Source organism: Vulpes vulpes, chromosome 12, assembly GCF_048418805.1.
Source record: "Vulpes vulpes isolate BD-2025 chromosome 12, VulVul3, whole genome shotgun sequence".
NCBI lineage: Eukaryota > Metazoa > Chordata > Mammalia > Carnivora > Canidae > Vulpes > Vulpes vulpes.
The window spans coordinates 126,160,011-126,181,121 of record NC_132791.1 but is presented as its reverse complement, the minus strand read 5'-3'; the positions used below and the strand labels follow the sequence as shown (position 1 = coordinate 126,181,121).

The following is a 21,111-nucleotide window of genomic DNA, read 5'->3' as shown; positions in this document are numbered from 1 at the left end:
GAATCAGACCTATATTCAGAATTATAGAATAAACACCAGAGAAGTCTAGATGGCACAGTCAGTTAAGCATCTGACTCGTGGTTTCAACTCAAGTTGTGATCTCAGGGTTGTGAGATTGAGCACCACGTTGGGCTCCACGCTCAGCATGGAATCTACCTGAGATTCTCTCTCCCTCTTCCTCTGTCTCTCCTGCTCTCCTGCTCTCTCTCTCTCAAATAAATAAATTTTAGAAAAAGAAGGAGGAGAAGGAGGAAGAGGAAAAGAAGAAAAGTCAAAGGCCCAAAACCATTAATTCATCTCCTTTAGAGAAGAAAGATTTTAGGGATGTTAATAAACTACTATATCAAGTGTCAATATGTCAATAGATACATGCCTATGAATAGATAAGGATAAAAATAAAAGTATAATTACCTAAAAACAGACTACTAATAAAATTCTAAGAGTTCCTAATGCAAGCTTTGCATGAAGCTCTAGAAGCTGTTTCTAAACTGCCAATTATAACCTTGCAAGAAATGAGAAATCCTTCCTAGGATTATGAGAAAAGGAGTTCTGGAGTTAGACTGACATGAGTTCAAATCCAGACTCTGTCACTAACTTTATGAGATTGGGCAAGTGTCTTAACCTGAGGCTATAAAACCCAAACACTGATTAATACATACCCTTACATTATAGGATCAAATGTGATAATGTATAAAATTATAGTAATTGCAGTAATAGAATAAAATTCCAAACACAACACATAACCTGGTACTCAATAATGGTTAGTTCCTTTTGCCCCTAAGAGCCAATTACTAAATCAAAGAAGAATTCTCCAACCAGTCCTCTGTTCACTATGTTCAAAATCCAATGGTGAAATCTTTTCAAGAAAAGAAAGAGGGCTGCTGGGCTGGCTCAGTAGGTGACTCTTGACCTCCGGGTCAGGAACTCAAGCCCCACACTGAGTGTAAAGATTACTTACATAAATAAAAAAAACTTAAGACAAACGTACAGAAGAATGTCTAGGAATGGTGCACAGAGAAGTAACCAAACCCTTTCAGGGACCACAGAATTAAAAGCTTCATCACTGAGCCGTGGAGGCCAACTCAAGTTCCTCCTCTCTTCTACATTCATTCACTCCTTCAGTTCATGACTTCTTGTCTCTCAACTATAGCCTCCTAAGCAGTATTTCAGACTCAAATCTGTTCCATTTCCCAAGTTAACCTATGAAATACCTTGGAATCTTTCTAAAATACAACTCTGATTTCAAATCCTGGACATACCTGTTTCCTATCACAACAGAATACTATCTGACTCATAAGCATAACCTTGTATGCCATTTACAGAGCACACAAGCCACACCTGCAACACCTGCCTATTCATCTTCCTCCCATTCAACTACATTCCATAAATTATTGAGAGGCCAATGTATGCTATGCACTCTCAGGATTCAGAGATGCGAAGACTCCAGATATGTCCTCTCTTCAGGGAGCTACTGCATCTAATATTCCAAAATACTAATCACAATATTCAACTAGACCATGCTGTTTTTTGTCTCCAAGTTATTTCCTGGATTCTATTCCCCTGATTATGTCTCAGAAGAGACATCCCTTCTTGTATGTAAGAACTGAAACTATAAGGATCTATACCTATACCTGTAACTTTAAGTCCATGGCATTTATGCTCCTATATTTGTTTACATGCTTATATATAACTGACTTTTTGATACTATGAGCTCCTTGAAGGGTATGATGTCATACCCGTTTTTATACCACTAGACCTAGGAAATCAGTGTGTTCAGTAAGTATAAAATAAACAGTAGAAAGAGTTTGTCAAAGCCATCTAATTTAAGCTCCAAGGGACATGTCTGGCACAAAAATAACCTCCCCTTGTCACTGTATTTCTTGTCACAGCAGACACCTTTTTCAAATCTGAGTAAAAGTTTATTTCTTAAACTTCCAGTTTCCAAAGATTACTTAAAGGAAATATGATATGCACATGGACTGCTAATTTTAAGGTAACTCTGTTCCAAAAATTCATCTATATTTTTTGGTAAAAATAAAATAAGCTAATAGCAGTTAAGTCATAAAAATGAGAGGACACTGCAATTTTATGAGCTGTGTATGAATCAAGCTGTTAATCACTTTTTTTCTTCAGAAGCTATTAAAATCACTGTGGTCCATATCCAGAGTAAAAAGAACACCAATATTATGGGGATCATATGTTGAAAAACACTGACCTAAGCCATCAAGAATTTCTATAATTTTCTCCTGTTGTTCACAATATACAGCCACACCTTCCTCTTCCTTAACACTTCCACCCCCGGTTAATTCTTCTACTTGTAGGAGGATACTGGATTCTATTTTCATCCACAGTAACCTTGGGATTTTGCTCAATTATGGCATCTGTCATCTCTCTTCTAAAATCAATACTCTTAAAAAAATAAAAAATAAAAAAATAAAATAAAATAAATACTCTTTTCCATTAATAATGTATTCAGGTATCTGTGCCATAAAAAAAAAGGGAGGGAGAGAAAAAGGAGGCCATTCACTTAACCTGTGTCTCCCACATATACTTTCTATCTCTACCATCTCATGATCATAATTTGGTCTATGATATTCCAAAGATGATATTCATGATTAAATTGCTAAAGACCTCTATTATTTCTATCCAAAGGTCTATCTTTGTCATTTTACTTGACCCTTCCCTTTTTTTAAGAACTTTACTCTTCCTGTCACTCTCAGTATATAAGCTTAAAGATTCCATCAAGGGGACAATGAAGGTATTAAGAACTCCAACAAAGCTCACAAGTTTCAAGAAGATAACTATAATCCCAAGAGTCCTTTAAAAGCAGCAACTTTCATTGTCATAAAATTTGTACTCTTACATCTTTTGGTGGGGGGGAGAGGATTTCCTAACAGGAATTAAATTGTTTATTAGTAGATAAGGATAAATTAGATAATATACAAGAATTCCAAACACCTGATTCTAATATCTTCAATATTAACACATACTTCAACATACTTCGTAGAAGAGCAGTAGGTATCAAAGACATTAAAATGAATCGTTAAGCACACAAAGAACACATTATTTCATCTTGTTAATACCACAGCAAAGATACCGCCTAGCTGCAAACAGCAAGAAAAGACGTCTCTTTACTTTCTCTAAGCATTTACAATGATGAGCAAATACTCTGAAAAAAATATTGCTGGGGTACCTGGGTGGCTAATCAATTAAGCATCTGCCTTTGGCTCCCCCTGCTTATGCTCTCTTTGCCTCTGTCATATACATAAATAAAATCTTGCAAAATAAAAAAACAACAAAAATAACAACCACATTGCCATAACATCTGCAATTACACTATAAAAAGAAAAAACTGCAACTGTTTCTCATTTTCCAGGATTACTGCTAAATTTCAGAAGTCCTCTTCATAGTTTCTAAAAACTATGGGTTAGTTCCTTATGTCAACTTCATAAAATCCAAATTAAGGACATCACACTAATTTTTGTTCATACTGCATACTTCCTAGGTTTCAACATCCTGAAAATATATACCTAATATTTTCCACAAAACAAAATTATATACAAACACATTTTATTTCTAAGAATAATAAGCTTAAAGATCTTGAGCACATTGACCACTTTGAAAGGATGTTTTGTGTCTACATAAGATAACTGTAGGCTCTAAAGAGGACAAAGGAAAAGAATGAGAAATCTGATCAGAGTAAGAATGAATGAAAGGAAGGATGAAAAAGAAAAAGTGAAAAAAAATTTAAAAAAAATAAAAAAGAAAATAAAGAAAAAGGAAAAGTGAAACAAGAAGAAAATGCAACTCTACTAGCGATGACAACACTCTACATTACATGAAAACTAAAGAGTCTCATGGAGAACTCAAAAAAGTTATCACGACACATGACTAATTAGCAAAGATAAAATAAAAGTAAACAAACATTGTAAACATATGTCAAACTTCACCAATACTTAAGGAAATGCAAATCAAGGAACAACTGTTTCTGAAGTAGGTATACAACAAAGATTGAAAAGTGCAATAATACTGTTGGCAAGGAAGAGAAAAGTTTGACTGGTTAGAGAGTAAACTGGTTAATATAACAAAATATATAAATAAAATTCCACGCTTGGAGTTTTTCAGCTATATTTAAATAGTGTGCAAAGACACATATTACAAAACTATTCACTGCAGCATTATTGTAAGAGCAACAAACTAGAAACAACCTAAAGTTCATCAACAGGAGACTGAGGAGGAATACTAGCTTCTATCTAAGTTTTAACAGAATATTAAAGGGCCTTTGAAAGCTACATACATACAAGCTGATGTGAAAAGGTCTTTTTAAAAAAAAAAAAAAAGATTTATTTATTTATTTATGATAGACAGAGAGAGAGAGAGAGAGAGAGAGAGAGAGAGGCAGAGACACAGGAGGAGGGAGAAGCAGGCTCCATGCCGGGAGCCTGATGTGGGACTCAATGCCAGGACTCCAGGATCGCGCCCTGGACTCCAGGATCGCGCCCTGGGCCAAAGGCAGGTGCCAAACCGCTGAGCCACCCAGGGATCCCCTGAAAAGGTCTTTAAGATACACTGATAGGGCAGAAAAAAATCAAGGTTTAGAACAGTATATGCATTGTGAAGCTATGTAACTTAAATATATAATTGGTTTTTTATATATAATTACACATGCTATCTCTTGCAAAAAGTCACAAACCCAGAAAATGGCTAGTATTACATACAATTGCCAGATAAAAAATATGACACCCAGTCAAATGTGAATTTCAGGTAAACAAAAAAATTTTTTAGTGTAAGTCTGTGCAAATTCTGCAAGGGACTTACTTTTGTTTATTTGCTAAACCTAGTAACCCTAGTGACACAACACTCGGCAAGTTACAACCTCAAATGTTTCTGTTTCCCCATCTGGAAAATTGAGGAGTCACAATATTTTCTCCTAGTTCTAAAATCAGTTCGATGGGTAGCCCGGGTGGTGCAGCGGTTTAGCGCAGCCTGCAGCCCAGGGCGTGATCCTGGAGACCCTGGATCGAGTCCCACGTCAGGCTTCTCTGTATGATGCCTGCTTCTCCCTCTGCCTGTGTCTCTGCCTCTCTCTCTCTGTCTCTATGAATAAATAAATAAAATCTTTTAAAAAAATAATAAATAAAATAAAATAAAATAAAATCAGTTCGATGATTTTTTTCCCCATACTTCTAAGATTCATGGTTCTAAAGCTCCCTAGAATTCTAGCATTTTATAAAAAATTCAGCATATACCCAGAATAATGTTCAAACAAACAAAGAGTTTCTCACGATTCTTCACTGACTCAAGTCCCTGAAAATAGGCATTCTTCCACATCTTCCCTTGGTCTCTTACTTCACAAAACGTACACAGGCTCAGAACTCATTTCATCTTTCACATATATGTAGATAATTTCTAGACTGTTCTTTCCTTCTCCGGTCAGTCATGGAATTCATGGAAAGCTTCAAACCATCTGACATCAAAATAACCCAGCATTCAACTTTTTTTTTTTTTTTTTTTTTTTTTTAGCATCCAACTCTTTAACTCAAGCATTCACTCTTGACTTCAGCTCAGGTCATGACCTCACGGTTGTGGGATCAAGCCCTAGACTGCTTGAGATTCTCTCCCTCTGCCTCTCTCCCCACCTAAGTGTGCTAGCTCTCTCTCTAAAATAAAATATATAGTTTACATAAATATACATAACATATAAGCATATATACAGCTTCTAGTGAGTGCCTATATAAAATATTTTCAAAATATATTTTATAAATAAAATACATTTATTAAAACAAATCTTTAAACATATATGTTTACATAAATACATACAGTATAACATTCTAACATGTATGTTATAAACATATCGATCTTCCAGTGAGTGCCTATATTACAGTAGTTCTATCGGAAACTTACAACTTAAATACAACCTACAAGTAAGAATTAGATAACCAGGTGAAATAGAGTGTAAGACTGTTTCACATGCAGCTGCAGTCACAGGCGTCAAGACCTGCAGATTGCCCAAAGGTTAAGGCAACCCTGATGATCAAAGGAAGTAAGTTTCAGCCCATCAGGAGGTGGGGACTAGAAACAGTCTACTTTTCAGAGTACCTAGAGTAAAGCCCAGGCAACTACATTATGTGTACAGCCTTAGACATTCTCCAGTCCCTGTCATGTATGTCCAGTCAATACAACTAGATCTTTCCATTGGTTTCCTGGGAAAAAAGCCCTACCTTGAACCAGAACCCATCTGACTGGAGCTCCCACGGCTCAGTCCAGGTTTTGCCAGCTTCCTCCCCACTGCAAGATATACACTGTGATTTAAAATCCACAGCTTCAGATGGAACTGCTAACAAAAACAATTTACCAGACTCATGACCCCAAACCATAATGCTGACACCTACTACTGCCACCACCGAATTCGATTATCCTTTAGTGTCCCATTCATTTGGTGGTATTTTTAAACATAATCTGATTATCATTCTAGTATAAGCTAATCATTATCCTTTTTGGGACAGGTATTTTCCATTTATGGCTGGCTATCTCCAATAAGACCCAGCTCTATAGCTAAATCAGTTTCTCCTTAACTGGGATTTCCTAGTCTACTAACCCAGCCCTGTATATAACAGGTTCAAGATAACACCAGGAAATGCTACCTATTTTCCTAATTATTAGAGGTACAACCATTATACTATCAATATTTTTCTTTTGAAATACTAACATCTTGAGGGAGGGACAAGATGGTGGAAGAGTAGGGTCCCCAAGTCACCTGTCCCCACCAAATTACCTAGATAACCTTCAAATCATACTGAAAATCTACGAATTCGGCCTAAGATTTAAAGAGAGAGCAGCTGGAATGCTACAGTGAGAAGTGTTCATGCTTCTATCAAGATAGGAAGACGGGGAAAAAGAAATAAAGAAACAAAAGGCATCCAAGGGGGAGGAGCCCCGCAAGGAGCCAGGCTAAGGCCGGAGTGAGTGCCCCCAGGACAGGAAAGCACCATCCTAGAGAAACAGGAGCTTCACCAATCTTCCCAGACAGCAAGGGGCTCTCAGGGAGTTAGAGCAAGACCCCAGGAGGGCGGGGATGCCCTCAGGCCCTGGGAAGAGTGCGCCAAGCGCCTAAAGGGCTGCAGCACACACATGGCTAGACCGGGGAGCAGCTCGGAGGGGCTCCGGCAGAGGAAGAGGCTCCACCCGTAGGGGGCTGCGCGGCCCCAGGAGCAGCTCAGAGAGGCTGGGGCGGCGGCTCCGCAGAGAGGTGGCTGCGGGGCCAGAGCTCGAATCCAACAGCACAGACCCAAGAGCACAGGGTGCCGGGGACACAGCCCAGGATCCGGCCTCCTCCTGGGACAGGCAGAGGCCAGGAGGGCCCTGGACAGCAAGGACACTCCTGCCCCAAGCTGAGCAGATCAGCGGCCCCGCCCCAGGAGCCTCCAGGCCCTGCAGACACAGAGCTCCGTAGTTACTGCGGGAGCTGAATCCAGGGCTCCAGACCTGGCCACCACCACTGTGGTTGTTCCTCCTGGGGCCTCACGGGGTAAACAACCCCCACTGAGCCCTGCACCAGGCAGGGGCAGAGCAGCTCCCCCAAGAGCTAACGCCTGAAAATCAACACAACAGGCCCCTCCCACAGTAGACCAGCTAGACGGACAAGTTCCAGGAGAGGTAAAAAAACTTAGAGTATACAGAATCAGAAGATACTCCCTCGTGTTTTTTTTCTTTTTTTTTTGCTTTTTGATTTCTCTTTGCTTCCTTCAACCTTTTTTTATCTTTTTCTTTCTTCCTTTTTTCTTTTTTCTTCTTCTCTTTTCTTTCTTTCTTTCTCTCCTCTTTTTCTCCTTTTCCCAATACAACTTGTTTTTGGCCATTCTGCACTGAGCAAAATGACTAGAAGGAAAACCTCACCTCAAAAGAAGGAATCAGAAACAGTCCTCTCTCCCACAGAGTTACAAAATTTGGATTACAATTCAATGTCAGAAAGCCAATTCAGAAGTACTATTATACAGCTACTGGTGGCTCTAGAAAAAAGCATAAAGGACTCAAGAGACTTCATGACTGCAGAATTTAGATCTAATCAGGCAGAAATTAAAAAACAATTGAATGAGATGCAATCCAAACTAGAAGTCCTAATGACGAGGGTGAATGAGGTAGAAGGAACAAGTGAGTGACATAGAAGACAAGTTGATGGCAAAGAGGGAAACTGAGGAAAATGAGACAATTAAAAGACCATGAGGATAGATTAAGGGAAATAAATGACAGCCTGAGGAAGAAAAACTTATGTTTAATTGGGGTTCCCGGGGGCGCCGAAAGGGACAGAGGTCCAAAATATGTATTTGAACAAATCATAGCTGAAAATTTTCCTAATCTGGGAAGGGAAACAGGCATTCAGATCCAGGAAATAGAGAGATCCTCCCCTAAAATCAATAAAAACCGTTCAACACCTTGACATCAAATAGTTAAGCTTGCAAATTCCAAAAATAAAGAGAAGATTCTTAAAGCAGCAAGAGACAAGAGATCCCTGACTTTTGGGGGGAGGAGTATTAAGGTAACAACAGACCTCTCCACAGAGACCTGGCAGGCCAGAAACGGCTGGCAGGATATATTCAGGGTCGTAAATGAGAAAAACATGCAACCAAGAATACTTTCTCCAGCAAGGCTCTCATTCAAAATGGAAGGAGAGATAAAGAGCTTCCAAGACAGGCAGGAACTGAAAGAATATGTGACCTCCAAACCAGCTCTGCAAGAAATTTTAAGGGGGACTCTTAAAATTCCCCTTTAAGAAGAAGTCCAGTGGAACAATCCACAAAAACAAGGACTGAATAGATATCATGATGACACTAAACTCTTATCGTTCGATAGTAACTCGGAACGTGAACGGGCTTAATGACCCCATCAAAAGGCACAGGGTGTCAGACTGTATAAAAAAGAAGGACGCATCTATTTGCTGTCTACAAGAGACTCATTTTAGACAGGACAGCCTGAAAATAAAAAGTTGGAGAACCATTTACCATTCAAATGGTAATTTACCCCAAAGACTGTAGTGAGAGATGAAGAGGGATACTATATCATACTTAAAGGATCTATCCAACAAGAGGACTTAACAATCCTCAATATATAAGCCCTGAATGTGGGAGCTGCAAAATATATCAATCAATTAATAACCAAGGTCAAGACATACTTAGATAATAATACGCTTATACCTGGTGACTTCAATCTAGCGCTTTCTACACTCGATAGGTCTTCTAAAAACAACATCTCCAAAGTAACGAGAGCTTTAAATGATACACTGGACCAGATGGATTTCACAGATATCTACAGAACTTTACATCCAAACTCAACTGAATACACATTCTTCTCAAGTGCACATGGAACTTTCTCCAGAATAGACCACATACTGGGTCACAAATCGGGTCTGAACCGATACCAAAAGATTGGGATCGCCCCTGCATATCCTCAGACCATAATGCCTTGAAATTAGAACTAAATCACAACAAGAAGTTTGGAAGGACTTCAAACACATGGAGGTTAAGGACCATCCTGCTAAAAGATGAAAGGGTCAACCAGGAAATTAAGGAAGAATTAAAAAGATTCATGGACCTAATGAGAATGAAGATACAACCGTTCAAAATCTTTGGGATGCAGCAAAAGCAGTCCTGAGGGGGAAATAAATCGCAATACAAGCATCCATCCAAAACCTGGAAAGAACTCAAATACAAAAGCTAACCTTACAGCTAAAGGAGCTACAGGAAAAACAGCAAATAGATCCTACACCCAGCAGAAGAAGAGAGTTAATAAAGATTAGAGCAGAACTCAACGAAATCAAGACCAGAAGAACTGTGGAACAGATCAACAAAACCAGGAGTTGGTTCCTTGAAAGAATTAATAAGATACATAAACCACTAGCCAGCCTTATTAAAAAGAAGAGAAGACTCTAATAAAATCATGAGTGAGAAAGGACAGATCACTACCAACATCAAGGAAATACAAACGAATTTAAAAACTTATTATGAACAGCTATACGCCAATAAACTAGGCAATCTAGAAGAAATGGACGTATTTCGGGAAAGTCACAAACTACCAAAACTGGAACAGGAAGAAATGGAAAACGTGAACAGGCCAATAACCAGGGAGGAAATTGAAGCAGTCATCAAAAACCTCCCAAGACACAAAAGTCCAGAGCCAGATGGCTTCCCAGGGGAATTCTATCAAACATTTAAAGAAGAAACCATACCTATTCTACTAAAGCTGTTTGGAAAGATAGAAAGAGATGGAGTACTTCCAAGTTCGTTCTATGAGGCCAGCATCACCTTAATTCCGAAAACAGACAAAGACCCCACCAAAAAGGAGAATTACAGACCAATATCCCTGATGAACATGGATGCAAAAATTCTCAACAAGATACTAGCCAATAGGATCCAATAGTACATTAAGAAAATTATTCACCATGACCAAGTAGGATTTATTCCCAGGACACAAGGCTGGTTCAACACTCGTAAAACAATCAATGTGATTCATCATATCAGCAAGAGGAAAACCAAGAACCATATGATACTCTCATTAGATGCAGAGAAAGCATTTGACAAAATACAGCATCCATTCCTGATCATAATTCTTCAGAGTGTAGGGATAGAGGGAACTTTCTTCAACATCTTAAAAGCCACCTACGAAAAGCCCACAGCAAATATCATTCTCAATGGGGAAGCACTGGGAGCCTTTCCCCTAAGATCAGGAACAAGACAGGGATGTCCACTCTCACCACTGCTATTCAACATAGTGCTAGAAGTCCTAGCCTCAGCAATCAGGCAACAAAAAGACATTAAAGACATTCAAATTGGCAAAGAAGTCAAACTCTCCCTCTTCGCCGATGACATGATACTCTACATAGAAAACCCAAAAGCCTCCACCCCAAGATTGCTAGAACTCAGACAGCAATTTGGCAGCATTGCAGGATACAAAATCAATGCCCAGAAGTCAGTGGCATTTCTATACACTAACAATGAGACTGAAGAAAGAGAAATTAAGGAGTCAATCCCATTTACAATTGCACCCAAAAGCATAAGATACCTAGGAATAAACCTAACCAAAGAGGAAAAGGATCTATACCCTACAAACTATAGAATACTTCTAAAAGAAATTGAGGAAGACACAAAGAGATGGAAAAATATTCCGTGCTCATGGATTGGAAGAATTAATATTGTGAAAATGTCAATGTTACCCAGGGCAATTTACACGTTTAATGCAATCCCTATCAAAATACCATGGACTTTCTTCAGAGAGTTAGAACAAATTATTTTAAGATTTGTGTGGAATCAGAAAAGACCCTGAATAGCCAGGGGATTTTTAAAAAAGAAAACCATATCTGGGGGCATCACAATGCCAGATTTCAGGTTGTACTACAAAGCTGTGGTCATCAAGACAGTGTGGTGGTACTGGCACAAAAACAGACACATAGATCAATGGAACAGAATAGAGAACCCAGAAGTGGACCCTCAACTTTATGGTCAACTAATATTCAATAAAGGAGGAAAGACTATCCACTGGCAGAAAGACAGTCTCTTCAATAAATGGTGCTAGGAAAATTGGACATCCACATGCAGAAGAATGAAACTAGATCACTCTCTTCCACCATACACAAAGATAAACTCAAAATGGATGAAAGATCTAAATGTGAGACAAGATTCCATCAGAATCCTAGAGGAGAACACAGGCAACACCCTTTTCAAACTCGGCCACAGTAACTTCTGTGTTACTTCACAGTAACCTTCTATGTGGTTTATGTATACAATGGAATATTACTCAGCCATTAGAAATGACAAAGACCCACCATTTGCTTCAATGTGGATGGAACTGGAGGGTACTATGCTGAGTGAAATAAGTCAATCGGAGAAGGACAAACATTGTATGTTCTCATTCATTTGGGGAATATAAGTAACAGTGAAAGGGAATAGAAGGGAAGGGAGAAGAATGAGTAGGAAATATCAGAAAGGGAGACAGAACATAAAGACTCCTAACTCTGAGAAATGAACTAGGGGTGGTGGAAGGGGAGGAGGTCAGGGGGTGGGGGTAAATGGGTGACGGGCACTGAGGGGGGCCCTTGACGGGATGAGCACTGGGTGTTATTCTGTATGTTGGCAAATTGAACACCAATAAAAAAAATAAATTTATTATTAAAAAAAATGAAATGCTAACATCTTTAAAACCTGTTAATGTCAAAAGTGGATTATTTCTTAACTGTAAAACAGTCACCATAGTTCATGCTTCCTTCTGCAGAATCTTTCATATATTGTTTTCACTCCATATGTAGGCTTTGGCAGCATATTTTCCTTCAGTCTCCCAGACCTCCACTGGCCATGCAATATTTACAATCATAACTACACTTAACAATGGAGTGATTTCCTTTGAAAACAATATGGCAGCAGTAAAGCAATATGGCAGCAGTAACACAGTCTACCAAAGTACCTCCTGTAGCATATCCAGTTAAAGGGATTATCAACTCATTCCATTTTTTTAGATTGCAAAAAAGCAACAATTTTGATCTAATATAGCTACTGAATTCTTCTTCCATTTATTAAATAAAACTGTGGAATGCAATGCAACCCATAAAACAAAGCTACTGATTTTTTTTAATGTGCATATCTTGTCTCCCACAATACTTAAGAAACTGATCATAACTCATATCTACTTAATAAGTGATACTCTGCAAATACAGCTCATTTCTTTGAATCCTCTGCAATTTAATATTCATTCATCAGCTTAAAAAACAAATGACAAAATACCCAGCAAATGGAGACTGTGTGTCCTGTAGATGCTCTTTCTTCAGAGAGTCATCTCTTAGGCTCTCATCCCGTGATTCTTCTCTCGCATCGTCTGAAACGTCCCCATGGTCCACAGTGCCCCCAGTTTCTAATGATCTCTGATGTGACCATTTCCTGTTTCCTTCTCTCACATCAGATTGGCTCCATGATGAAGAACTTTCTTCACTGTTTTCTGTGGGTTTTCGAAAACCATGATCAACCAGTGCTGAAGATGAACAGGAGGGTTCAAAATTTCTGCCCTTGCTATGAAATGACAGTTCTTCATCATCAGAGGGTCTTAAAAATTTGGGTTTCAAATTTCCAAAGGAAGAAAACTCTTGATTTTGCCTTGGACTGGACTGTCTTCTACAGGTTTCCAAAGACCCAGACCTATTATCTTTTTCATCACCACTAAACTTCTCTTTATTGGTACTGTTTGTAATATTTGTTGAATGGTATCTATCCCTTGAATTTTTATTATATTTTACCAAGTCTGATTTTCTACTTTCTTGACTACTTTGTGCTTTTTCTGCGTATGTTGGTTTCCTCCATCGTTCTCGTTTACAATCTTCTTTTGTGGATGCAGTTTTTTCAGCTTCTTCTAATTTTGACTGAAATATTTCCATTGACTACAAAGAAGAGAAATTAAACAAGATATCTACAATTAAAAAAAAGGTTCAATGACTTGTGCCCCCATATGCCACTGTGCTATGATACACTGTCATATAAACACAATGAAGAAAAACCCAACAAAGAAGAAAAGAAGAGACCCATACAATCATCCTACCAAATAAAGGCTTACATGTGCCCTCATCTAATTCATATGCAGAAGACCTAACCTCTGGTACTCAGAACACGACAGCATTTAGAGATAGGCACTTGAAAGTAAAAAGTTCAGTTGAACCCCAAATCAATCTGACAGATATCCATAAAAGAAGAAGAAATGTAGAAATATAAATAAAGACAGAATGGATGAGCATACAAAGAGAAAATACCACATGAGGGATGCAGTAAGAATGCAGCCATTTATAAGCCATGAAGAGATACCCCAGGAGAAACCAAACATTGTAATGCCTTGATCTTGGACTTCAATTCTCCTCAACTGTGAGAAAATAGATTTGTTGTTTAGGCCTGTGGAACTTTGCTATGGCAGTCCCAGCAAACTAATATACTACCCTAAAATAAGTGCCAAAAAAAATATGATTAATTCATCAAAAATTACCAAATAATGAAAAATATCTGGGAACTCAACAGAACTTAGACCAAATGCCCAGGACTAAAACAAAATATAATGCAGAAAACAATGAAGACATCATTTCTAAAAAATTAATTCCTACGGTCAGTGAGATTCAAGAGGCTGCTATGTTACTAAAACATAACAGACTCTCATGAAAAACAAGAATTCAAGAACATGAGAAACTTATAAATGAAAAACTATGTGTCCAAAAACATGCAGATACGGTGAACAAAAGAACAGAAAATATTTCATCCAGTAACTAGTGAATTCAACACTAGCCTGAGAATCCTTTCTACCTAGGAAAAGATGGTAAACAAATACATTATAAGGAAAAAAGACACAAGGACAATTAATTCTAGAAAATCTAATATGCATATATGAATACTACCAGAAGGAAAAAGCAAAGATAGAAGAAAGTATTAACAAGATAATAATAATACAAGAATATTTCTCCAGCTAACTTTCTAGATATGAAGGGATCATCTGGTAGTCTTAGGAGAGAGGAGAAAATAAAGCATATAAAGATTCATAAAGAATCATACAGGGCAGCCCCAGTGGCGCAGCGGTTTAGCGCGGCCTGCAGCCCAGGGCGTGATCCTGGAGACCCTGGATTGAGTCCCACGTCAGGCTCTCTGTATGATGCCTGCTTCTCCCTCTGCTTGTGTCTCTGCCTGTGTCTCTGCCTCTCTCTCTCTCTCTCTCTGTCTCTATGAATAAATAAATAAATAAATCTTTATTTTTTTTTTAATTTTTTTTTTTTTAAATTTATTTATGATAGTCATACAGAGAGAGAGAGAGAGGCAGAGACACAGGCAGAGGGAGAAGCAGGCTCCATGCACCGGGAGCCCGACGTGGGATTCGATCCCGGGTCTCCAGGATCGCGCCCTAGGCCAAAGGCAGGCGCCAAACCGCTGCGCCACCCAGGGATCCCTAAATAAATCTTAAAAAAAAAAAAAAGAATCATACATAAAAATCAGTCGGTTGAGAATCTGACTCTTGATTTCATCTCAGGTCATGATCTTAGGGTCCTGAGATCGAGCGCCATGTCAAACTCCACACTCAGCAAGCAGTCTGCTCTCAATTCTCTCTCCTTCTCCCTCTACCCTTCCCCTACACTTTCTCCCTTTCTAAAAAAAAAAAAAAAGTAAAACTGTTACCAACTCTTCATCTGTAATACTAAACACTACAAGTTACAGGATAATGGAATAAAGATCAAGTTATGTTGGGAAAAATGGACAGTAAGATACAAAAGAAAAAACCTGACCCGTTCTTACACCATACACAAAATAAATTAAAAATGGATTAAAGACTTAAATGTGAGATTTGACACCATAAAAATCCTAGAAGAGAACACAGGCAGTAACACTGGCTGCACAAACTTTTTTCTAGCTATATCTCCTGAGGCAAGTGAAACAAAAGCAAAAGCAAAAACAAACTATGGGGACTACACCAAAATAAAAAGCTTCTGCAGAGCAAAGGAAACAATCAACAAAACTACAAGGCAGCCTATAGAATAGGTGAAGACATTTGCAAATGATATATCTGATAAAGGGTTAGTATCTAAAGCATAAAAGAACTTATAAAACTCAACACCCAAAAAACAAATAGTTCAATTGAAAAATGGGCAGATGACCTAAATAGACATTTTTCTAAAGATGACATACAGATGGTCAACAGACAAATGAAAAGATGCTCAACACCACTCATCAGGGAAATCAAAATTACAATGAGCTATTATCTCACACCCGTCAGAATGGCTAAAATAATACAAGAAACAATAGGTGTTGGCAAGGATGTGGAGAAAGGGGAACCTCTTACACTGTTGGTGGGAACACAGTGGTGTAGCCACTGTATTAAACAGTATGGAGGTTCCTCAAAATGTTAAAAATAGAGCTACCCTATGATCTAGCAATTGAACCACTAAGTATTTACCCAACAGATACAAAAATGCTAAATCAAAGGGATATTACAGAAGCAGCCCTGTTGACTGATGAACAGATATACAGATAGACACACACACACACAATGGAATATAACCCATCAAAAAGAATGAGATCTTGCCATTTGCAAGGATATGAATGGGGCTAGAATATTAAGCTAAGTGAAATAAAGCAGTCAGAGAAAGACAAATACCATAGGATTTCACTCATATGTGAAATCTAAGGAACAAAACAAATAAACAAAGGACGAGAGGGAGGTACAAACCAAGAAACCGACTCTGAACTACAGAGAACACATTGCTGGTCACCAGAGGGGAAATGGGGTGGTGGGGGGAATGAGGGAAACAGGTGATAGGGATAAAGGAGCACAGGTGTTGTGCTGAGCACCAGGTGTTGTATGGAAATGCTGAATGCCCAAATTGTGATTTGAAACTAATATTAACCTGTATGTTAACTAACTGGAAATTAAATAAAAACTTAAAGAATTTTTTTCAAATTATTTCAAGAAAATCTGAGAGCTGAGATGGGGGAATCAAAACATGTTAAAGTTATTATATTAGCCTAGGCAGAGATAATCCATAACATTTCATCTTTTTTAAGTATTTAAAAATACAGATTTAACATGTCTCTTAAATTGAATAACAACATGATTAGAACAGAAATGATGGAAGGGAGAAGAAATGTGTGGGAAATATCAGAAAGGGAGACAGAATATAAAGACTCCTAACTCTGGGAAATGAACTAGGGGTGGTGGAAGGGAGGAGGGCGGGGGGTGAGGGTGAATGGGTGATGGGCACTGAGGGGAGCACTTGACAGCATGAGCACTGGGTGTTATTCTGTATGTTGGTAAATTGAACACCAATAAAAAATAAATTTATTATAAAAAAATAAGAACAGAAATGATGATGGGGAGGGGAGTAGTCTCATAATAAAAGCATTGCATCAGAGGCAGCTCTCTGCCTTCTTATTGAGACATGTGTCTAAACTTAGTGGCTTCTCAGATTCAATAAAATACGGTAATGATACAAACAACAAAAACAGCAAGGACCACAATTCATCCAGTGCTCAATATATTACCTACTTTACACCGTTTAAATGGGTCCTAGGAGAGAACACCTAGGTTTGAATCTACTGACTGAATCTCACTTATTTTTCCTGCTTACTCATATTCTTGAAATCTTATTTTCTAAACCTGTTTTTTTCTAAATATTAAAATTACTAGCTATGAAAATCCAAAAATATCCACACATGGTAAATGGAGGAGCTGGTTTTAAAATATCATGGTTCCATTGTTTCAAGAGTGTGTGTGTGTGTGTGTGTGTGTGTGTATATGTAAATACATTATTTATATATATAGTTAATATATAATTGTTAATATATAAAACATATGTAAATATATTGTTAAAATATATTTTTAAAAACCTGTCATACTGCAAAATCTCTGGAATAAGCAAAAACCCCTAAATATATTAAAATTTTAACAGTGGTTATCTCAAGAGGTATACCATGGAGGATTTCCTGCATTATTTACATTTCCTCACAATGAAAAAGTTTATTTACATTAAACACACACACTTAAATTGTATTCACTTAAGTTTTATATTCATCATGTCAATAAAAATATGCTACCTAAGTTTACATAATTAAAAAAAGGTAGAAAATGCCTTTGGCAGTCAATAAGAGTAGAGATTTAATATTCATTTAATTCAAAAGAGCTTCATGGCACAAAACACTGACAAAGTTAAAGACACTTATTTCTCATATAACTATAACACATTAATATTAATTAGATAGTAATTATGATCTATTAAATATTAATCTCATTAATATCAGTACTCACCCCATATCTTTCAGCAACAATGTCTTCAAAATTTCTATTCTGTTTCTCAGCCTGTTCCTTCATTCTCTGGTAAGACTTTCTCAGCCAGCTTAATCCACCATCTTCCACTACTGAAACTAAATTCCAATACTTAATGTTAATTATACTCCTCATGTGGTTATAATAAAATCAGTATTTATTACTTCTGTAATAATTTCTAAAGTATAAATTAGGAATTTTTTCTTGGACATTAAGAACCATAAGGACACTTAAAATTCAACATGTTAAAAAAATAAAATTCAATATATTATTTTTTTTATTTTTTAAAAAACGTTTATTTATTCGACAGAGAGAGAAAGCATGAACAGGAGGGGCAGAGAGAGGGAGAAAAAGAGAATCTCAAGCGGACTCCATGCTAAGCACAGAGCCTGACACGGGGTTCAATCTCAGGACGCCGAGATCATGACCTGAGCTGAAACCAGGAATCAGAGACTTAATCTGTGCCATCCAGGTGCCCCTCAACATATTGTTTATATAGCTATATATGCAAGGTACAGATTTTAGGGACGGAGGAAGGCAAAAATAAATAAAACTATACTCAAAAACAACTGCAATCCAAGAGTATGAGGATAAGAGTACAAAAATAATAATAATATGTAACAAAAATAAAGATAGAAGTAATTACAGAAAAATGAGAAAGGAGTTATTTCTAAACAGGTGGTCAGGGAAAATTTTACAGATCAGGCTTAAAACAATGAGTTGGATTTCTATAAACAAAGATAAGAGGAGGCAGGGCATTCCCAGAAATAAAGAATAAGAGTATACAAACAGCAGGGAAAAAGCTACCTCAGATCCAGCACAAAAAACAAATAAGGAAATCACAGGTGATAATACGGAAATGTATATAAAACAAATTATTCTATGCAGTCATTATTACCAACTATGAAAATCTGAATGCCTCCAAACTTTATTAAGCTGCTTGTATTTCCTTCTACATACATAACACTTTTGATGTGCATAAAGAAATCTAATCACTTAAGTCAAAACTCTATTCCTGATTTTCCTTGTCTAAAAATATGATTGCTTTGTATCACCCCCAGTTCTATCATCAACAAAAATACACAGAGACTGTGAAAGACACATATAAGATTTTTTTGCGGTGAAGTCTGCAGTAATCCCTGCCTTGAAAATAATCCAAATGTTCACTATAAGAAAAATGGAAATACAGCATAAATGATGATATATTCCTAAAACAGACTAGTATACAGCATGAAAATCAATAACCACACCTATACACAACATGGATGAATGTGAAAACATGAACACAGGCAGCAGGCACCAAAAGGGCACACAATACGCACTCTTATGATTCCAGGAAAACTGACCTTGGTGCCAGACACCACAACAGTGGCCACCTTTCCAACAAGAGCACAGTGCCTCAAATGCCACAGAAGGAGCCTCTGGGATGCTAACATGTTCTGTTTCTCAAAAATGTGTGTTGATGACAAGATTTTGTGAACGTGATTAGTCTGTACTTTCAGACTGTGTACTTTTCCGCATGAGTTGAATTTTAATAAGAAGTTTAAAGGGAAAAAAAAGATTTCCTCAATCTATTAACTGCAGTCTCACTCAAATCTCCAGTCTCTTTGTTAAGCAATCTCTTCTAAGACATTGGTCTTTCTTTATAGACCTAAAGTACTTAGTACTTCAAAACCTAGATCTCTACTTAACTCAATGATTCACTTTTCTCCCAAGTTTATTTTGCTCTTGCTCTCATTTTCTTATATAGTCTATGTAACAAGGCAATCAGTGAACAAAGTTAGTCTAAATCCTCAATTTACACAAAGAGAAACCTGTCTTTAATACCTATATTAACATCCCAGCCACACAAGTTCAAAGAGCTATCTATGAAACTGATAAAAATGCTGATGGGCATAGTGATTATTTCCTGAACAATCACCAATATATTAACATAGTTCAGAGGAAAAAAATCTCAGAGAAAAAGGAAGACTTTTATCCTTTTGTGTTGACATTTATCAGGGAAATCAAACAAGAATAAAAATTTTCAGTGAATTCAGCTATGAACAAAATTTACAATCTTAGAAATATTTATAAAAATGTCATTTCTAGTTAATCATATTTTCAATTTCAATAGTCTTATTCATCTTATAATTAGATACAATAATGCAATATTTTTAAAACAAAATATCATCAGACATTTTAAAAGCAAATGAAAAATAACAATTTGCAGTACCATCCATCATGAAATTCAATCTAACAAATATTTAGTAAACATTTACTACAAATATGAAAATGTTTAAACCTAGTAGGAAGTAAAAACATAAAACATAGTCCCTACTCACTATGCTTAGGTAAAGATATATCAAATAATTATAATAAACTCACCAACATACAACATTTAACATACACCTATACCTAAAGCCAAAATGTAACAGACTAAAGGGATACACTTCCCATCATAATTAAAGGCTATATTGGTAGACACAAAATACAGCTAAACAAATTCAGGCTACATTCCCCATTTTTCTCAGAAGATAGATAATTTAAAAAATAACAACAAGCTAAGTATCAGGAGACCTAAATATCAGTCTTGCTGCTCCTACAAATTAGTTGTAAGATCTTAATCAAGTCACTGACTTCCTTGGACCTTTGTTTCAATTATATGGCAGTTGATATAAGCCACTTGTGATGTTTCTTCCAAGTTAAAAGATTCAAAAAGGGAAAGCCAAAAAATAGAAAATATACATAGAAAGAACAGAAATACATCAGAATGGTCTGTAGGCAAGAATTTCTACTAACTACATAGTAGTAAATACAATCTGGTAGTAACGAATCCAAAGTCACTAAAGCTAAACGAGCCATCAGATCTGGGTTCTAGGATCACTCATACAACTACGAGCAAATTAGCTAGCAGCCCTAAGTAAGCCTTAGTGCCTTTGAGATTCAGAACAATAACAGTTACAGTGCTATCTTCACATGGATGCTATGAAAATAAGCTTATATCTATATGTGCCATGTAAACTTTATACAAATATTCCCATTACCAGAATATTGGTAAAAGTAATTCTGTATGAATGCTGAGAACAGTTTCGTTACTTGTCTAATTAATCTTTTCTAAGGAAAAAAAAAAACAAGATTAATTTTTGAAAATATGGTACCTCAATCATCACAAAAAAACCTGTTGATAAAATCTTCCCAAAACATTTCATCATAAGAACAAGTATTTGACATTGTCTTCATTATTAAGCATTTACTGTATCCCAGATATTCAGCTGAAAAGACATTCTCAGCAAATGCTCACAATACCTA

General features: G+C 37.0%; 1 protein-coding gene across 1 annotated transcript in view; it reads right to left on the bottom strand.

Moving 5' to 3' along the window:
* The window catches only part of CWF19L2 (CWF19 like cell cycle control factor 2), a 144,942-nt gene that overhangs the window by 83,344 nt on the left and 40,487 nt on the right, over positions 1-21,111 (bottom strand). Inside the window, exons 7-8 of the mRNA XM_026006778.2 lie at positions 17,803-17,918; positions 12,768-13,414 (exon numbers count right to left, since the gene is read on the bottom strand). Of these exons, the coding sequence (XP_025862563.2) occupies positions 12,768-13,414; positions 17,803-17,918 (763 nt within the window). The remainder of the gene's footprint in view (positions 1-12,767; positions 13,415-17,802; positions 17,919-21,111) is intronic.